At 44.1% G+C, this 19,876-nt stretch overlaps 1 protein-coding gene across 1 annotated transcript in view; it reads left to right on the top strand.

Annotated features, from left to right (window-relative positions):
- The window catches only part of LOC110530783 (unconventional myosin-IXb), an 86,206-nt gene extending 68,098 nt beyond the window's left edge, over nucleotides 1–18,108 (top strand). Inside the window, exons 25-42 of the mRNA XM_036986889.1 lie at nucleotides 554–596; nucleotides 2,868–2,974; nucleotides 3,423–3,526; nucleotides 3,721–3,899; nucleotides 4,738–4,845; nucleotides 5,163–5,336; nucleotides 5,587–5,620; nucleotides 5,787–5,794; nucleotides 5,936–6,047; nucleotides 7,425–7,498; nucleotides 10,851–11,043; nucleotides 11,272–11,400; nucleotides 11,687–11,792; nucleotides 13,759–13,890; nucleotides 14,149–14,272; nucleotides 15,501–15,622; nucleotides 15,929–16,032; nucleotides 17,281–18,108. Coding sequence (XP_036842784.1) covers nucleotides 554–596; nucleotides 2,868–2,974; nucleotides 3,423–3,526; nucleotides 3,721–3,899; nucleotides 4,738–4,845; nucleotides 5,163–5,336; nucleotides 5,587–5,620; nucleotides 5,787–5,794; nucleotides 5,936–6,047; nucleotides 7,425–7,498; nucleotides 10,851–11,043; nucleotides 11,272–11,400; nucleotides 11,687–11,792; nucleotides 13,759–13,890; nucleotides 14,149–14,272; nucleotides 15,501–15,622; nucleotides 15,929–16,032; nucleotides 17,281–17,465 — 2,038 coding nt within the window. The 3' untranslated portion in view covers nucleotides 17,466–18,108. The remainder of the gene's footprint in view (nucleotides 1–553; nucleotides 597–2,867; nucleotides 2,975–3,422; nucleotides 3,527–3,720; nucleotides 3,900–4,737; nucleotides 4,846–5,162; nucleotides 5,337–5,586; nucleotides 5,621–5,786; nucleotides 5,795–5,935; nucleotides 6,048–7,424; nucleotides 7,499–10,850; nucleotides 11,044–11,271; nucleotides 11,401–11,686; nucleotides 11,793–13,758; nucleotides 13,891–14,148; nucleotides 14,273–15,500; nucleotides 15,623–15,928; nucleotides 16,033–17,280) is intronic.
- The last annotated feature ends 1,768 nt before the right edge of the window (nucleotides 18,109–19,876 follow it).

Here is a 19,876-nt window from a genome sequence, read left to right as displayed (position 1 = left end):
TTCCGAGATGCCGTTCTGCGCACCACTGTTAAACTGCGACGTTGTTTGTCTGTTTGTGGCCCTCCTGTTAGCTTGAACGATTCTTGCCATTCTCTTTTGACCTCTCATCAACGAGCTGTTTTCACCCACAGGACTGCCGCTGAGCTGACTGGATGGTTTTTGTTAGTTGCACCATTCTTGGTAAACACTAGACACTGTCGTGCGTAAAAAGCCCAGGAGGCCAGATGTTTCTGAGATACTGGAACCGGCGCTCCTGGCACCGACGATCATACCACGCTCAATGACGCTTAGGTCACTCGTTTTGCCCATTCTAACATTCAAATTGAACAGTAACTGAAAGCCTCTATGCCTGTCTGCCTGCTTTATATAGCAAGCCCAGGCCACGTGACTCACTGTCTGTAGGAGCGAACCATTTTCGTGAATGGGTGGTGTACCTAATAAACTGGCCACTGAGTTTCCTCATTCTCTGATTGTATCTTTCATCAATATCTTATAGATATTTCTGGAATTCTAACAAAGAGCTTACAGTTCACATTTCTCTCTGAAAACTCAGGAACTCTGGGTCGGTGTCAGACAGCTCTCCCATCGCTACTGAGGTACTGTTTTCTCATTCCGGGGTACTGTTTTCTCATTCTGGGGTACTGTTTTCTCATTCTGAGGTACTGTTTTCTCATTCTGAGGTACTGTTTTCTCATTCCGGGGTACTGTTTTCTCATTCCGGGGTACTGTTTTCTCATTCCGGGGTACTGTTTTCTCATTCCGGGGTACTGTTTTCTCATTCCGGGGTACTGTTTTCTCATTCCGAGGTACTGTTTTCTCATTCCGAGGTACTGTTTTCTCATTCCGAGGTACTGTTTTCTCATTCCGGGGTACTGTTTTCTCATTCCGGGGTACTGTTTTCTCATTCTGGGGTACTGTTTTCTCATACTGTCATAACTCTACTCACTATTACATGTCACATCTCTGCATATCACATATCACAAAAATGTAGGACCAAACACACATCACGACAAAAGACACCACAACATTGCGTAAAGAGAGACACCACAACACTGCGTAGAGACACCACAACATGGCATATCACATCTCTACAACTCACATCTCTAGATGTCACATCTCTAGATGTCACATCTCTAGATGTCACATCTCTAGATGTCACATTTCTAGGACTCACATCTCTAGGACTCACATCTCTATGACTCACATCTCTGACTCACGTCTCTACGACTCACATCTCTAGATGTCACGTCTCTACGACTCACATCTCTAGATGTCACGTCTCTACGACTCACATCTCTAGATGTCACGTCTCTACCACTCACATCTCTAGATATCACGCCTCTATGACTCACATCTCTAGATGTCACGTCTCTACGACTCACGTCTCTACGACTCACATCTCTAGATGTCACATCTCTACGACTCACATCTCTAGATGTCACACCTACACAGGGAGCTAAGATGCTACGTGAAGGGCTACTGTATGTGAAGTGTTATGTCTAAACATGCTACTGATGTTGACACACCCTTGGATGGATAGAACCCACTCTTCAGCTGGTCAGTAGGATGGACAGATCCCACTCTTCAGCTGGTCAGTAGGATGGATTGAACCCACTCTTCAGCTGGTCAGTGGGATGGATTGAACCCACTCTTCAGCTGGTCAGTAGGATGGACAGATCCCACTCTTCAGCTGGTCAGTAGGATGGATTGAACCCACTCTTCAGCTGGTCAGTAGGATGGATAGAACCCACTCTTCAGCTGGTCAGTAGGATGGATAGAACACACTCTTCAGCTGGTCAGTAGGATGGATAGAACCCACTCTTCAGCTGGTCAGTAGGATGGACAGATCCCACTCTTCAGCTGGTCAGTAGGATGGACAGATCCCACTCTTCAGCTGGTCAGTAGGATGGATTGAACCCACTCTTCAGCTGGTCAGTAGGATGGATAGAACCCACTCTTCAGCTGGTCAGTAGGATGGATAGAACACACTCTTCAGCTGGTCAGTAGGATGGATAGAACCCACTCTTCAGCTGGTCAGTAGGATGGACAGATCCCACTCTTCAGCTGGTCAGTAGGATGGATAGAACCCACTCTTCAACTGGTCACAATGTTGAGGAGAGACAGAGCTCTCTGTAGGGAGAAGGAAGGGCGAGGAGAGACTGAGAGCTCTCTGTAGGGAGAAGGAAGGGGGAGGAGAGACAGAGCTCTCTGTTGGGGGAGGAGGGACTGAGCTCTCTGTAGGGAGAAGGAAGGGGGAGGAGAGAGAGCGCTCTCTGTAGGGAGAAGGAAGGGGGAGGAGAGACTGAGAGCTCTCTGTAGGGAGAAGGAGAGACAGAGTTTTCTGTAGGGGGAAGGAGAGACAGAGCTTTCTGTAGGGAGAAGGAGAGACTGAGAGCTCTCTGTAGGGAGAAGGAGAGACAGAGCTTTCTGTAGGGAGAAGGAGAGACAGAGCTTTCTGTAGGGAGAAGGAGAGACTGAGAGCTCTCTGTAGGGAGAAGGAGAGACAGAGCTTTCTGTAGGGAGAAGGAAGGGGGAGGAGAGACTGTATTGTGAAGGATCTGGTGGCTGTTGCCGGGCCTGGGATTTATATGCTACTACTACCCCTACAGACGCTGGGGAAAGGGAATGATCTGAAAACAAACTTCTCTGTTCTTAAAGTGATAGTGCAACATTTTTGCACTAAAACCCAGTTTCACCTGATCCTTGACAAAATGTTGCACTGTCCCTTTTAATAGTTTCCTTTCTAGGCACCAACACTCCCCACGTGTTACCTGTTAATAACGACCCACCTGATTGGCCCCCAGCATGGTTGTGTTGTCTCATGTCATACAATCTCGGATGTTCAGTAATTTTGTTTTATCTCTCAGTTTCCGAAATGTTCTGATATTTCCACGGACGGGGCTAGTTTCAGCCTCCCAGATGAGAGCATAACCCGCAGAGACTCCAGCCAATCCCAGCCGACCACTCCTGATAGGTAAAGGCCATTCAGCCAACTATAACACAGGAGTTATTGTCCATATTTTGACTGGATATGATGCGGTATGTCATTATTTTTGTATGGAATTCTACGAGAGAGTGTCAAATTACGTGAGGCTTATTTTTAATGAAATATATACGTTTTTGTAACATTTAGGCTGTTACATGTAAGTGGATGCAACTGGCATTCTGGCAACTTTGAGAGAAAAAATGACTTAGTTATGCCTGTTGTTCACACGTGTATCTACTGTACCCTCTCATTGGCTAGAATGGTCCCACCTGATCTCGCCTCCTCCCGCTTTCCTTCCATTATTGAGGATGTATATTTCCGTTGTTAGAGCAGTAACTTCTTGTCAATATAATAGATCATCTTTTTTCCTGGACCGAGTGTGGAAAATTCAGCGTTTTCTTTGTCATGTTACATGTTAACCCTTTGTGTTCCACAGGCTTGGCATCTTCAGTAAGTTTCGGAGGAAACGTCCGACTCGAAACTCACAGACAAATGCGTACGGGATGGTGACCAATGAGAATGCAACATCTGGGAAAGGAGGTACTATAATCCCACCCCCTACAGGAAACTGCTCGCTGTGTTGTCCACCTAGACTGTGCTATGATGAAAACTATTTTAGTGCCTTTCACATTCTGTCTCTCCTCTACTACCATCTAGTGATCAATGGTATAATCTCAACCACACGTCCTCTCTCTATCTGTCTAAACACACACGTATCCTTACCTTACCTATAGCCACCTCTACCTCCTCCCTGTACACTGGGCGCCGTGGTAACAACACTGAAGTGCGTGGTAACACTACCATCAGGATCAGCCGAGCCACGCGGGTCTCCGAGCAGTGGAATGCTTCTCTGGAACGGGAGATCACCGACACTGATGAGCTCCGACACCTGGATGAGTTCCTGGGGAACCAGGTGGGATACCTGTCTGGCACTCACCTGTAATCACCTCAGCTCCAGGATCGTTTCCGGTTTATTAGGATCTCTAGCCTGGTGTTAGATCTATTTGTGTTGACTTGCTAAGTCATTTTCAAGCACCACAAACTGATCTGGGTCCAGGCTACCAAACTGATCTGGGTCCAGGCTACCAAACTGATCTGGGTCCAGGCTACCAAACTGATCTGGGTCCAGGCTACCAAACTGATCTGGGTCCAGGCTACCAAACTGATCTGGGTCTAGGCTACCAAACTGATCTGGGTCCAGGCTACCAAAATTATCTGGGTCCAGGCTACCAAACTGATCTGGGTCCAGCCTACCAAAGCCTTAGTCTTCAGAGGGTCTATCATGAGCAGGTTTTGACTGCCTAACTTGCTCAGTCACTCATTCTCTCTCTCTCTCTGTGTCTCTCTCTCTGTGTCTCTCTCTATCTGTCTGTCTCAGTCTGTCTGTCTGTCTCTCACTCTTTCGCTCTGTCTGTCTCTCGCTCTGTCTGTCTTTTCTCGCTCTGTCTCGCTCTGTCTGTCTCTTGCTCTGTCTCTGTCTGTCTCTCGCTCTGTCTGTCTCTTGCTCTGTCTCTGTCTGTCTGTCTCTCTGTCTCTGTCACTTTGTCTCTGTCTCTCTCACTTTCTCTCACTCTTTCTCTCTCTCACTCAGTCACTCATTCGCTCGGTCTGTCTCTCATACTGGTGCAGTGCATCTTTGCCGATTTGTTACCAGTTACACGTCTTATTGCAGAGGATTTTAAAGTTGAATCCAGGCTATTTTGAATAGTAGACTACTACTTTGAAATAATGTATATTCCTATACCTCCCAGGTAAACGAGCTGAGGACCAGGGTAAAAGAGCTGTCAGCCACAGAGACGATCTTCCTTACAGCCACCATGCAGTTCAGAGAGACCATAAAGGGCATGTACTCCGTCTTGGTGAGTTTACTTCCTGACCTTGGCACTAGAAGAGATATGGAGCTTTAGGTTTGTTCATAATTAAGTATGCATGGTATACTATTCAAGCTTAGAAGACTGTCTTGAAAGAGAGATGAAGCTAAATCAACAGTATATATAGAGCTTGACTAGGGCCAGGAGTACACACACGGTAAGAGATTTATAAAGCACAAATTATTTTTATTCTGAGCGTTTATTTTTTTAGCACAGCACTGTTGTGAACATTTGGGATGTGCTGTATATCATAACACCCCCACACCCTTCATTAACCCTGTCCTCTACCCTCCCCTGATCAACAGAAGCCCCACATCAGCTATAAGGTCCTGATGACGGGCTACCACAACTGTGTGTCCAGTCATGCTGGAGCCAAGCAGCTGACCGAGGTCAGCCTGGTGGTCAACCTGTTCCAGTCCATCCTGGACGGCTTCATACGGGGAGAGATCAAACGAGAGGGGTTTGGGCTACCGGTCAAGGTAGTTCTGAGTTAGACACAGGCACTCACACGCAGATACTGTATACACACATGCAGGTACACAGACATGTTACGGACACAGTATCTTTGGGTTTGACCTACAGTATCTTTGACTGTATCTTTGACTCTTTTGAATGCTCCAGAGCAGCAGTACACATAGTTTTGAGAAGTGTAAAACATCAGTTGAAGGTGTAATTTTAAGAGGTTCGGAGATATATTCCACCCCTGATCGTCTTTTCTATTTGTTGCAGACCGTGAACAAGCCAGACGAAAAAGAAAAAATGTGTAAGTTATCTCATCACTAAGTTGAATTGTCTCATTATCTCATCACTAAGTTGAATTGTCTCATTATCTCATCACTAAGTTGAATTGTCTCATTATCTCATCACTAAGTTGAATTGTTTCATTATCTCATCACTAAGTTGAATTGTCTCATTATCTCATCACTAAGTTGAATTGGCTCGTTGCGACCAATACTAAGTTGAATTGGCTCGTTGCGACCAACACTAAGTTGAATCTCAGAATATCACTGTCACAATCCAGGTCAATGCAACCCAGGTCAATGGTTCGGCTTGAATGATGTGTGTTGTGTGTTTCCAGCTCGACAGCCCTTTAGGTCACATGTTTAGTACGTACCAGGTCAACATCAGGCAGTCCTGTGACCTGTGTGGTTTCTACATCTGGGTTATGGAGAAGGCCTACATGTGCAGCGGTGAGTAGCTAGCTATCTGTTGTTCACCATTAAACATAGAATTAGAATATAGAAGAGAACATTTAAACGAGAATTAGAATATAGAAGAGAACATTAGAACTGAGAATTAGAATATAGAAGAGAACATTAGAACTGAGAATTAGAATATAGAAGAGAACATTTGAACATATGATTAGAATATAGAAGACAACATTAGAACTGAGAATTAGAATATAGAAGAGAACATTTGAACATATGATTAGAATATAGAAGACAACATTAGAACTGAGAATTAGAATATAGAAGAGAACATTTGAACATATGATTAGAATATAGAAGAGAACATTTGAACATATGATTAGAATATAGAAGAGAACATTTGAACATATGATTAGAATATAGAAGAGAACATTTGAACATATGATTAGAATATAGAAGAGAACGTTAGAACTGAGAATTAGAATATAGAAGACAACATTAGAACTGAGAATTAGAATATAGAAGAGAACATTTGAACATATGATTAGAATATAGAAGAGAACATTTGAACATATGATTAGAATATAGAAGAGAACGTTAGAACTGAGAATTAGAATATAGAAGAGAACATTAGAACTGAGAATTAGAATATAGAAGAGAACATTTGAACATATGATTAGAATATAGAAGAGAACGTTAGAACTGAGAATTAGAATATAGAAGAGAACATTTGAACATATGATTAGAATATAGAAGAGAACATATGAACATGTAATTAGAATATAGAAGACAACATTAGAACTGAGAATTAGAATATAGAAGAGAACATATGAACATATGATTAGAATATAGAAGAGAACATATGAACATATGATTAGAATATAGAAGAGAACATATGAACATATGATTAGAATATAGAAGACAACATTTGAACATGTAATTAGAATATAGAAGACAACATTAGAACTGAGAATTAGAATATAGAAGACAACATTAGAACTGAGAATTAGAATATAGAAGAGAACATTAGAACTGAGAATTAGAATATAGAAGAGAACATTTGAACATGTAATTAGAATATAGAAGAGAACATATGAACATATGATTAGAATATAGAAGAGAACATATGAACATATGATTAGAATATAGAAGAGAACATATGAACATATGATTAGAATATAGAAGACAACATTAGAACTGAGAATTAGAATATAGAAGAGAACATATGAACATATGATTAGAATATAGAAGACAACATTAGAACTGAGAATTAGAATATAGAAGACAACATTAGAACTGAGAATTAGAATATAGAAGATAACATTTGAACAGAGAATTAGAATATAGAAGAGAACATTTGAACAGAATTTAGACGAGATTTTATCATTGTGTTATTTTCTCCTCTCTTCTTTTGTTTAGCTTGCAAATTGATATGTCACAAGAAATGCCTTTCCAAAATCATCACTGACTGCTCAACTCGATGTGCCAGGCTGGTGAGCAGTTTGTCAAGTAATGTTTGTCAAGTTCACCAAGTTAAGTCTGACAAATAAAATGTTATTAGTCACATGCGCCGAATACAACAGGTGTAGGTAGACCTTACAATGAAATGCTTACTTACGAGTCCCTAACCAACAATACAGTTTAAAAGAATACGGATAAATATAAGAAATACCAGTAACAAGTAATTAAAGAGCAGCAGTAAAATAACAATAGCGAGACTATATACAGGGGGGGGTCAATGGGCAGGGGCACAGGTTAGTTGAGGTAATATGTACATGTGAGACGGGGGGGGGGGGGGGGGGGGGGGGGGGGGGGGGGGGGGGGTTTGCAATGCAAATAGTCTGGGTAGCCATTTGATTAGGTGTTCAGGAGTCTTATGGCTTGGGGGTAAAAGCTGTTTAGAAGCCTCTTGGACCTAGACTTGACGCTCCGGTACCGCTTGCCGTGTGGTAGCAGAGAAAACTGTTTATGACTAGGGTGGCTGGAGTCTTTGACAATTGCTAGGGCCTTCCTCTGACACCGCCTAGTATAGAGATCCTGGATGACAGGAAGCTTGGCCCCAGTGATGTACTGGGCCGTTCGCACTACCCACTGTAGTGCATTGCGGTCGGTGCAGTTGTCATACCAGGCAGTGATGCAACCAGTTAGGATGCTCTCGATGGTGCAGTTGTAGAACCTTTTGAGGATCTGAGGCCCCATGCTAAGTCTTTTCAGTCTCCTGAGGGGGAATAGGTTTTGTTGTACCCTCTTCACGACTGTCTTGGTGTGCTTGGACCATATTAGTTTGTTGGTGATGTGGGCACCAAGGAACTTGAAGCTCTCAACCTGCAGCCCCGTCGATGAGAATGGGGGTGCACTTGGTCCTCTTTTTCCTGTAGTCCACAATCATCTCCTTTGTCTTGATCACGTTGAGGGAGAGGTTGTTGTCCTGGCACCACACAGCCAGGTCTCTGACCTTCTCCCTATAGGCTGTCTGATCGTTGTCGGTGATCAGGCCTAACGCTGTTGTGTCATCGGCAAACTTAATGATGGTGTTGGAGTCATGGCTGGCCGTGCAGTCATGAAGGAACAAGGAGTACAGGAGGAGACTGAGCACGCACCCCTAAGGGGTCCCTGTGTTTAGGATCAGCATAGCGGATGTGTTGTTAACTACTCTTACCACCCGGGGGTGGTCTGTCAGGAAGTCCAGGATCCAGTTACAGAGGAAGATGTTTAGTCCCAGGGTCCTTAGCTTATTGATGAGCTTTGAGAGCACTATGGTGTTGAATGCTGAGCTGTAGTCAATGAATAGCATTCTCACATAGGTGTTCCTTTTGTCCTGGTGAGAAAGTGCAGTGTGGAGTGCAGTAGAGATTGCATCATCTGTGGATCTGTTGGGGTGGTATGCAAATTGGAGAGGGTCGAGGGTTTCTGGGATAATGGTGTTGATGTGAGCTATGACCAGCCTTTCAAAGCACTTCATTGCTACAGACGTGAGTGTGTCAGTAGTAATTTAGGCCGGTTACCTTAGTGTTCTTGGGCACAGGCATTATGGTGGTCTGCTTAAAACATGTTGATATTACAGACTTGGACAGGGAGAGGTTGATAATGTCAGTGAAGACACTTGCCAGTTGCTCAGTGCATGCTCACAGTACACGTCCTGGTAATCTGTCTGGCCCTGCGGCCTTGTGAATGTTGACCAGTTTAAAGGTCTTACTCACTTCGGCTGCAGAGAGCGTGATCACAGTCTTCCCGGAACAGCTCGTGCTCTCAAGCATGTTTCAGTGTTATTTGCCTCGAAGCGCATAGCATAGAAATTATTTAGCTCATCTGGTATGCTCGTGTCACTGGGCAGCTCTCGGCTGTGCTTCCCATTGTAGTCTGTAATGGTTTGCAAGCCCTGCCACATCCGACGAGCATCAGAGCCGGTGTAGTAGGATTCAATCTCAGTCCTGTATTGACGCTTTGCCTGTTTGATGGTTCGTCGAAGGGCATAGCAGGATTTCTTATAAGCTTCCCGGATTAGAGTCACGCTCCTTGAAAGCGGCAGCTCTACCCTTTAGCTCAGTGCGAATGTTGCCTGTAATCCATGGCTTCTGGTTGGGATATGTACGTACGGTCACTGTGGGGACGACGTCATCAATGCACTTATTGATGAAGCCAATGACTGGTGTGGTGTGCTCCTCAATGCCATCGGAGAAATCCCTGAACATATTCCAGTCTGTGCTGCAAAACAGTCCTGTAGCTTAGCATCTGCTTCATCTGAACACTTCTTTATAGACAGAGTCACTGGTGCTTCCTGCTTTCATTTTTGGTTGTAAGCAGGAATCAGGAGGATAGAATTATGGTCAGATTTGCCAAATGGAGGGCGAGGGAGAGCTTTAAGCGTCTCTGTGTGTGGAGTGAAGGTGGTCCAGAGTTGTTTTCCTTCCAATGGCACATTTAACATGCTGATTAGAAATTTGGTAAAACAGATTTAAGTTTCCCTGCATTAAAGTCTCTGGCTACTAGGAGCGCCGCCTCTGGGTGAGCGTTTTCTTGTTTGCTTATAGCGGAATACAGCTCATTCAATGCTGTCTTAGTGTCAGCCTCTGACTGTGGTGGTATGTAAACAGCTATGAAAAATACAAATAACTCTCTAGGTAGATAGTGTGGTCTACAGCTTATCATGAGACACTCTACCTCCGGTGAGCAATAGCTTGAGACTTCCTTAGATATCGTGCACCAGCTGTTATTTACAAAAATACATTGTCCGCATCTTATCAGACGCTGCTGTTCTATCCTGCCGGAGCAGCGTATAACCAGCCAGCTGTATGTTGATAGTGTCGTCGTTCAACCACGACTCCGTGAAGCATAAGATATTACAGTTTTGAATGTCCCGTTGGCAGTTTAATCTTGCGTGTAGGTCATCTATTTTATTCTCCATAGATTGTACGTTTGCTAGCAGAGTGGAAGGAAGTGAGGGTTTATTCGATTGCCTACGAATTCTCAGAAGGCAGCCCGCCCTCTAGACCCTTTTTCTCCACCTCCTCTTCACGCAAATCACGGGGATCTGGGCCTGTTCCCGAGAAAGCAGTATATTGTTCACGTCGGGCTCGTCAGACTCGTTAAAAGGAAAAAAAGGATTCTGCCAGTCCGTGTTGAGTATTCACAGTCCTGATGTCCAGAAGTCACTTTTGGTCACGAGAGACTAGCGGCAACATTATGTACAAAATAAGTTAAAAAAAATAAAAATAAACTAACAAAAAACACAATCTGTTGGGGACACGTAAATGTCTGCATTCTTTTCCGGCTCCATTTTTAACAAGTAAAGTTAAGTTAGTGAAGTAAAGTTTGTCAAGACTATTGATTAATCCTGTGTGTTAGGACGATGGAGAACCTGGCTGTCTGCACTTTGGGGTGCAGGTGTGTGTACTGACCAATAAGACCTACCCGATCCCCATGGTACTTCTGATGATGCTGGAGCATGTTGAGATGAATGGCCTGTACACAGAGGGCCTCTACCGTAAATCTGGTTCTGCCTCGCACGCCAGGGAATTACACCAACTGCTGGAGATAAGTAAGTTTATTTTTCCAGAAAACATTATTTTCCTATTGAATGTATTATATGAGAACCATCTGCCTAGACACTGGTGTCAGAACAGAGGACCTACCAGCTGCTATGAACAACATAGAACTATGTCATGACATCATCCGGCGCATTGCAAGTACCGGTAGGAACTACCGTAAAAAATATTTTGACTACCGTAAAATTAAGTGCAATCTCTTTTTTTGTTTGTTTTGTCAGACCCTGAGACGGCGACTCTGGAGAACTACTCCATCCACACGGTGACTGGCCTGGTGAAACGCTGGTTCAGAGAGCTGCCTGACCCCCTCCTGACGTACCGCCTCTACAAGGACTTCCTGCACGCCGTTGGTGAGTCTGTCTCATGCGTCCTGTTCAGAATGTCACAGCGTAGCAAAAATGTTTAAAAACCTATGTTTTGCATGTACAGAGTTGACAGTGAAATCCATTTAAAATACTTGCGTGCTTCATTTAGCCTGCCCACTTGGCTACAATTGACCCAATGGTATAGTCCCAAAAGTGCAAACTCTGCAGACCCCCGCCCACCCTGCACATCAGGCAGTCAAGCTAAATCAAGCAAACCTCAAGTACTTGAAATAACTACTGTATATTTGACATTGTGACATTTCATGTGCAGAGTTGCCAGAGCAATCTGAGCGGCTTCGTGCGGTCTACCAGAAACTGGACGAGCTTCCCTCCGCTAACTTCCAAACACTGGAGAGATTGGTCTTTCACCTGGTCAGGTAGGTTATACCCCCCTTTCACCTGGTCAGGTAGGTTATACCCCCCTTTCACCTGGTCAGGTAGGTTATACCCCCCTTTCACCTGGTCAGGTAGGTTATATAACCCCCCTTTTACCTGGTCAGGTAGGTTATACCCCCCTTTCACCTGGTCAGGTAGGTTATATAACCCCCCTTTTACCTGGTCAGGTATGTTATACCCCCCTTTCACCTGGTCAGGTAGGTTATAAACCCCCATTTTCACCTGGTCAGGTAGGTTATATAACTCCCTTTCATCTGGTCAGGTAGGTTATATACCCCCTTTCATCTGGTCAGGTAGATTATATAACCCCCCTTTTCACCTGTTCAGGTAGGTTATATAACCCCCCTTTCATCTGGTCAGGTAGGTTATAAACCCCCCTTTCATCTGGTCAGGTAGGTTATAAACCCCCTTTTCACCTGTTCAGATAGGTTATAACCCCCTTTCATCTGGTCAGGTAGGTTATAAACCCCCCTTTCATCTGGTCAGGTAGGTTATAAACCCCCCTTTCATCTGGTCAGGTAGGTTATAAACCCCCTTTTCACCTGTTCAGATAGGTTATAACCCCCTTTCATCTGGTCAGGTAGGTTATAAACCCCCCTTTCATCTGGTCAGGTAGGTTATAAACCCCCCTTTCACCTGTTCAGATAGGTTATATAACCCCCCTTTTCACCTGTTCAGATAGGTTATAAACCCCCCTTTCATCTGGTCAGGTAGGTTATAAACCCCCCTTTCACCTGTTCAGGTAGGTTATAAACCCCCCTTTCATCTGGTCAGGTAGGTTATAAACCCCCCTTTCACCTGTTCAGGTAGGTTATATAACCCCCCTTTCATCTGGTCAGGTAGGTTATAACCCCCCTTTCATCTGGTCAGGTAGGTTATAAACCCCCCTTTCATCTGGTCAGGTAGGTTATAAACCCCCCTTTCACCTGTTCAGGTAGGTTATAAACCCCCTTTCATCTGGTCAGGTAGGTTATATAACCCCCCTTTCATCTGGTCAGGTAGGTTATAACCCCCCTTTCATCTGGTCAGGTAGGTTATAAACCCCCCTTTCATCTGGTCAGGTAGGTTATAAACCCCCCTTTCACCTGTTCAGGTAGGTTATAAACCCCCTTTCATCTGGTCAGTTAGGTTATATAACCCCCCTTTCATCTGGTCAGGTAGGTTATATAACCCCCCTTTCATCTGGTCAGATAGGTTATAAACCCCCCTTTCATCTGGTCAGGTAGGTTATAAACCCCCCTTTCACCTGTTCAGGTAGGTTATAAACCCCCCTTTCATCTGGTCAGGTAGGTTATAAACCCCCCTTTCACCTGTTCAGGTAGGTTATAAACCCCCTTTCATCTGGTCAGGTAGGTTATATAACCCCCCTTTCATCTGGTCAGGTAGGTTATAAACCCCCCTTTCATCTGGTCAGGTAGGTTATATAACCCCCCTTTCATCTGGTCAGGTAGGTTATATAACCCCCTTTCATCTGGTCAGGTAGGTTATAAACCCCCCTTTCACCTGTTCAGGTAGGTTATAAACCCCCTTTCATCTGGTCAGGTAGGTTATAACCCCCCTTTCATCTGGTCAGGTAGGTTATAAACCCCCCTTTCATCTGGTCAGGTAGGTTATATAACCCCCCTTTCATCTGGTCAGGTAGGTTATAAACCCCCCTTTCACCTGTTCAGATAGGTTATAACCCCCTTTCTGTTTTTCACTCTTTTACACATATGTGTATTCATGTTGACTGATGTTTGTAAATCACCATCTATCGTACAAAGGCTTTCCCACTAGGCTTGAACTTAGGTCCCTGAGTTTTCCCTAACCACGTGACCTGACCAGGGAAAACTCTGGGGCCCCAGCTTTTGCCACAGGTCATTTATAACCATGTTGTGTATTAGGACGATAATAGACGTGCTGTGTCAGATCTTGATGGAGTTTTTTTTATTTTTTTACTTCCTCCAGAGTGGCAAAGGAGGAACAACACAACAGGATGTCAGCAAACTCCCTGGCCATAGTGTTTGCCCCCTGCATCCTGCGATCCCAAGACACCACTGACCCCTTCCTAGTCATGAAGGACGTCTCCAAGACAACCACGTGAGTCTACATAGGGAAAAGTTTACATACGCACATCCAATGTCTTTGAGAAGGTATTAGATATCACAAAAATAAGTTCAGCAAACGTTAAGAGAGACTACACAATGGCATACAGTATATGCTATTTCCCAGTTTAGGGTTAAATGTATGTACATACAATATCTCTCAAGGTAGGAAGCAGTCAGTCCTTAGTAAGCATTCTGTGATTAATTTTTGTTGTCAGAAGCCCTAACCCCTGACGTTTGCTCTCTCCCCCAGGTGTGTGGAGATCCTGATCTCCGAACAGTTCAGACGGTACACTGAGAAGATGAAGGATATCACCGAGCTGGAATACGCTGAGGCCTTGGCCGTCAACCAGCTCAAACTCAAGAGACGGAACACTGTAAGGACAGTGAGCTTACACCGTACTCCATACTGTTGTCACGAAGTTGGAAGCACAGAATCGTCTATAATGTAGTTCTTCCACACCGATCTTTACAAACCATTTCTGTATGGACCTCGCTTTGTGCATGGGGGCATTGTCATGCTGAAACAGGAAAGGGCCTTTCTCCAAACTGTTGCCACAAAGATGGAAGCACAGAATGGTCTATAATATCACTGTATGCTGTAGTGTTAAGATTTCCCTTGACTGGAACTAAGGGGCCTAGCCCGAACCATTAAAAACAGCCCCAGACCATTATTCCTCCTCCACCAAACTTGACAGTTAGTATTATACATTGGGGCAGGTAGCGTCCTCCTGGCATCCGCCAAACCCAGATTCGTCTGTCGCACTGCCAGATGGTGAAGCGTGATTCATCACTCCAGAGAACGCGTTTCACTGCTCCAGCGTTCCAATGGCGGCGAGCTTTACACCCCTCCAGCCGATGTTTGGCATTAAGCATGATGATCTTAGGCTTGTGTGCGGCTGCTCGGCCATGGAAGCCTATTTCGGGAAGCTTCCGACGAACAGTTCTTGTGCTGATGTTACTTCCAGAGGCAAATGGAACTCTGTAGTGAGCACCCAGTGGTCCCATTCTGTGAGCTTGTTGCGGCCTACCACTTTGCAGCTGAGCCGTTGTTGCTTCTAAACATTTCCACTTCACAATAACAGCACTTACAATTGACCGGGGCAGCTCTAGCAGGGCAGAAATTTGAAGAACTGACTTGTTGGAAAGGTGGCATCCTATGACAGTGCCACGTTGATGCCATGTCACTAAGCTCTTCAGTAAGGCCATTAAATGTATGTACATACAATATCTCTCAAGGTAGGAAGCAGTCAGTCCTTAGTAAGCATTCTGTGATTATTTTTTGCCAATGTTTTTCTGAGGAGATTGTATGGCTGTGTTCGATTTTACACGCCTGTCAGCAACGGATGTAGCTGAAATAGCCAAATACACTGATTTGAAAGGGTGTCCACATACATTCGGTAATGTAGTGTATCTATTCTGATCACCCTTTAATGCTCTACTGTGAATATAAACTTGATATACTGTGAATATCTGTGAATATCTGTGAATACGGATATGGATCACTGTGGGAAGTTCCGTCATTCCCTGGGAATGCCAGGTTCCCTAAAGCGGTTTGTGTTCCTGTCTCTGGTGTATTGACTCATCTCTACTGTACATCTACAGATCTCAGAGAAACCTTCATCGGAGCTGGACGCCCCTCACATGGACAACCTTGACCCGTTGGATATAGACATGGAATCAGAGAGGAACCTCATCGAAAGGATAAAATCCATCAAGCAGGAGAAGTGAGTGACGAGATGGAGACTCCTCTCGTTCTCTGTTGTCGGGGGGCAACGTGTCGTCTCGAACCTAGAACAACACATCTAACTGAACTAATCAGATGTGTAAAAGAGAAACACTGTCTCAGTTGGTACTGTAGAAGCTGTTTAGTTCTGTATGTTTCATGGTGTTAATGTGTTTGTAACGTGCTGGACTCTGTGAAATTATATGACTGTTATAGTTAGTATGTTACAGCTGACACCACGATACCATACAGCTGGGCTTAGTGTTTTGTCAAACCGTTCCTGGAAGGGTGTGTATGTGTTTTTCAGGGAGGAGCTGGCGTGCAGGTTGCCAGAGCTGGAACAGGAGAACTCCGACAACGACAACCTGGACTCTGAGTCATCAATCAGCTCAGAGAGCCTGGACTCAGAAGGTCAGTAGAGGGGTATGGTAGGCCTACACCATCCTGCTAGATGCAGGGGTGGACAACGCCAGTCCTCTGGGGCCTGATTGGTGTCTCCATTCATAGCAAACACAGCTGATTAATCAAATTGCGTTCTAAACTGAAGATCATGATTAGTTGATTAGTGGAGTCAGGTGTGTTAGGTGTCACAGTTTTGCCCCAGCTATCAGGCCCATGAGGACTGGAATTGTCCACCCCCGTTAGAGGATAGTGGGGAGCCTGGAGACTGAGAAGGTCCGTAGAGAGGTTGGGTAGGCCATAACCATCCTCTGCCTTCTTGCACTTCAACTCTTTTCAACTGTTTGTTTTCGCTAAGGCTTTATATTACAGCCCACTGTTACAGCCTATTCTTTATATTACAGCCCACTGTTACAGCCTATTCTTTATATTACAGCCCACTGTTACAGCTTATTCTTTATGTTACAGCCTATTCTTTATTTTACAGCCCATATAGAAACTTAGAAATGACTTATGAAAACAATAACTTAATAAGTGCGTTGTGATGGTACTACTATAAGATTCTTAAACCGGGCTGTAAAATAAAGTCTTGTTTTTCTTTTACTGGGACATTGGTTGACACAGTATTTGAATTATTTTTACCGATCTCCTGCTAGCCAACTCCTGGCTATATTACGGGAGAGATTTGAAGAAAGAAGTGGTGTATTCCCTGTTAAAGTGGGTCATAACCAGGTGAATGATTTACTGACAGCCTTACCAGTAACTTCGGTATTTCTGTGTTTTTTTGCGTAACCAGGCAACAGTAACTACGTTATTTCTGGGTTTTGTGTAACCACGCAACAGTAACTATGTTACATCTGGTTTTTGTGTAACCAGGTAACAGTAACTATGGTATTTCTTGGTGTCTTATTTCTGACTGAAGAACCTTTTTTTATTATTATCAGGAGCAGGCCGACTGTATCAGCCTGTTGTACGAGCCTGGTCCCAGATCGGTATGCGTGTGGTGTAGCTCAGTTGGTAGAGCATGGTGCTTGCAAGAGCCAGTATAGTGGATTTGATTCCCGGGACCACCTAAATGTCTAATATTATATTAACTCCTCTGATTCTCATTGTCATTCCCAGCACCTACAGATCTGGGACCAGCTGCTATTAGATTAATTCAGAGTGTCTCTACCAGGCCCTATTTTAACTAGCCAGCAGGTCCCAGATCAGTATGTGGTTTAGCCAACGCCTCTTAATAATCCAGACTTTCTCCACCAGGCAGAATGAACCTGTTGTGGAGGAGCCCGAGGCAGGAGTGCCCTCCTAAGCCACCTGACCTGGCGCAGAGAACTACTACAGCCACTGACCAGGCTAGATGGATAGAACCCCCAGCCCACAACAAAACTAGGAGCAGGAACTTCTCAGAGCTGGACATCCCTTTCATAGATGATGAAGAAGACTAGCCTGGGTGCCAGTCTGTTTTTGCTCCAAATGGAATTATCATGCCAAACATGGCTGCACAATGACAGCAATGGAGTTGGAAAGAGCACTAAACAGATCTGGGACCAGGCTAGAGGACATCTAGGATGGGGCCATATTGTCCTCCGACAGGTGGCGTCTTTAATACACGATGCTAATCCTTCGACTGATAGCATTGGAGCTGTGTTATGGCAACAAGAACCAAGCACATGATGTATATTTTCCTACATCCATTAGGGTGTGTGTGCGTGTGTGTGTGTGTGTGTGTGTGTGTGTGTGTGTGATGATCAAAGCTCAAATCAAATCTAATTTTGTTTGTCACATGCGCCGAAAACAACAGATGTCGACCTTACCTTAAAATGCTTAGTTTTTAAAAGGTAAGAAAAATGTGCTAACTTAATCTAGGGAAAATAGTAACACAATAACGGGGCTGTATACAAGGGGTACCTATACCAAGTCAATGTGAAGGGGTACGGGTTAGTCTAGGTAACCAAGGTAATATTTACAGGACCAGTCAAACGTTTGGACACACCTACTCATTCAAGAGTTTTTCTTCATTTGTACTATTTTCTACATTGTATTCTTCAAAGTAGCCACCCTTTGCCTTGATGGACAGCTTTGCACACTCTTGGCAACAGTCTTGAAGGAGTTCCCACATATGCTGAGCACTTGTTGGCTGCTTTTCCTTCACTCTGTGGTCCAACTCATCCCAAACCATCTCAATTGGGTTGAGGTCAGGTGATTGTGGAGGCAAGGTCATCTGATGCAGCACTCCGTCACACTCCTTGGTCAAATAGTGTGTTTTGGGTCATTGTCCTGTTGAAAAACAAATGATAGTCCCACTAAGCGTAAACCATATAATGACGTATCGCTGTGGTAGCCATGCTGGTTAAGTGTGCCTTGAATTCTAAATAAATCACTGACAGTGTAACCATCAAAGCACCCCCCCACTATCACACCACCTCCTCCGTGCTTCACAGTGGGAACCACTCATGAGGAGATCATCCGTTCACCTACTCTGCATCTCACAAAGACACGGCAGTTGGAACCAAAAATCTACAATTTGGACTCATCAGACCCAAGGACAGATTTCCACTGGTCAAATCAAATCAGTTTGTCACATGTGCCGAATACAACAGTGAAATGCTTACATTTAATGTCTAATGTCCATTGCTCGTGTTTCTTGGCCCAAGCTTGTCTCTTCTTATTATTGGTGTCGTTTAGTAGTGATTTCTTTATAGCAATTTGACCAAGAAGGCCTGATTCACGCAGTCTCCTCTGAACAGTTGATGTTGAGATGTGTATGTTACTTGAACTCTGTGAAGCATTTATTTGGGCTGCAATCTGAGGTGCAGTTAACTCTAATGAACTTGTCCTTTGCAGCAGAGGTAACTCTGGGTCTTTATTTCCTGTGGTGGTCCTCATGAGAACCAGTTTCATCATAGAGCTTGATGGTTTTTGCAACGGCACTTGAAAAGTTCTTGAAATTTTCAAGAATGACTGGCCTTCATGTCTTAAAATAATGATGGACTGTCATTTCTCTTTGCATATTTGAGCTGTTCTTGCCATAATATGGACTTGGTCTTTTACCAAATAGGGCTATCTTCTGTATACCACCCCTATCTTGTCACAACACAACTGATTGGCTCAAATGCATTAAAGAAGGAAAGAAATTCCACAAATGAACTTTTAACAAGGCACACCTGTTAATTGAAATGCATTCCAGGTGACTATCTCGTGAAGGTGGTTGAGAGAATGCCAAGAACGTGCAAAGCTGTCATCAAGGAAAAGGGTGGCTAATTTGAAGAATCTCAAATATAAAATATATTTTGATTTGTTTAACACTTTTTTGGGGGTTACTACATGATGCCATGTGTTATTTCATAGTTTTGATGTCTTCACTATTATTGTACAACATAGAAAATAGTAAGAAAGACCCTTGAATGAGTAGGTGTGTCCAAATGTTTGACTGGTACTGTACATGTAGGTAGGGGTAAAAGTGACTATGCATAGATAATAAACAGAGTAGCAGCAGCGTGTGTGAAGCGTGTGAATGTATGTATGTGTGTGTATTGGAGTTTTTGTGTAGTGTGTGTGGCTAGAGTCCAGTGAGGGTACATCGAGCCTGTGCAAGAAAGTCAGTACAATTTTTTTTGAATAACTAAGAGATGGCCACCCGGAATATGTCAATTGTCCGGGTGGCCATTTGATTAACTGTTCAGCAGTCTAATGGCTTGGGGGTAGAAGCTCTCAAGGAGCCTTTTGGTCCTAGACTTGGCGCTACGGTACCGCTTGCCATGCGGTAGCAGAGAGAACAGTCTGTCACTTTGATTTTTACATTTTAGTCATTTAGCAGATGCTCTTATTCAGAGCGACTTACAGTAGTGAGCGCATA

Source organism: Oncorhynchus mykiss, chromosome 8 (genome assembly GCF_013265735.2).
Source record: "Oncorhynchus mykiss isolate Arlee chromosome 8, USDA_OmykA_1.1, whole genome shotgun sequence".
NCBI lineage: Eukaryota > Metazoa > Chordata > Actinopteri > Salmoniformes > Salmonidae > Oncorhynchus > Oncorhynchus mykiss.
The sequence above is the reverse complement of the archived record's forward strand: the minus strand, read 5'-3'. Positions and strand labels throughout refer to the sequence as shown.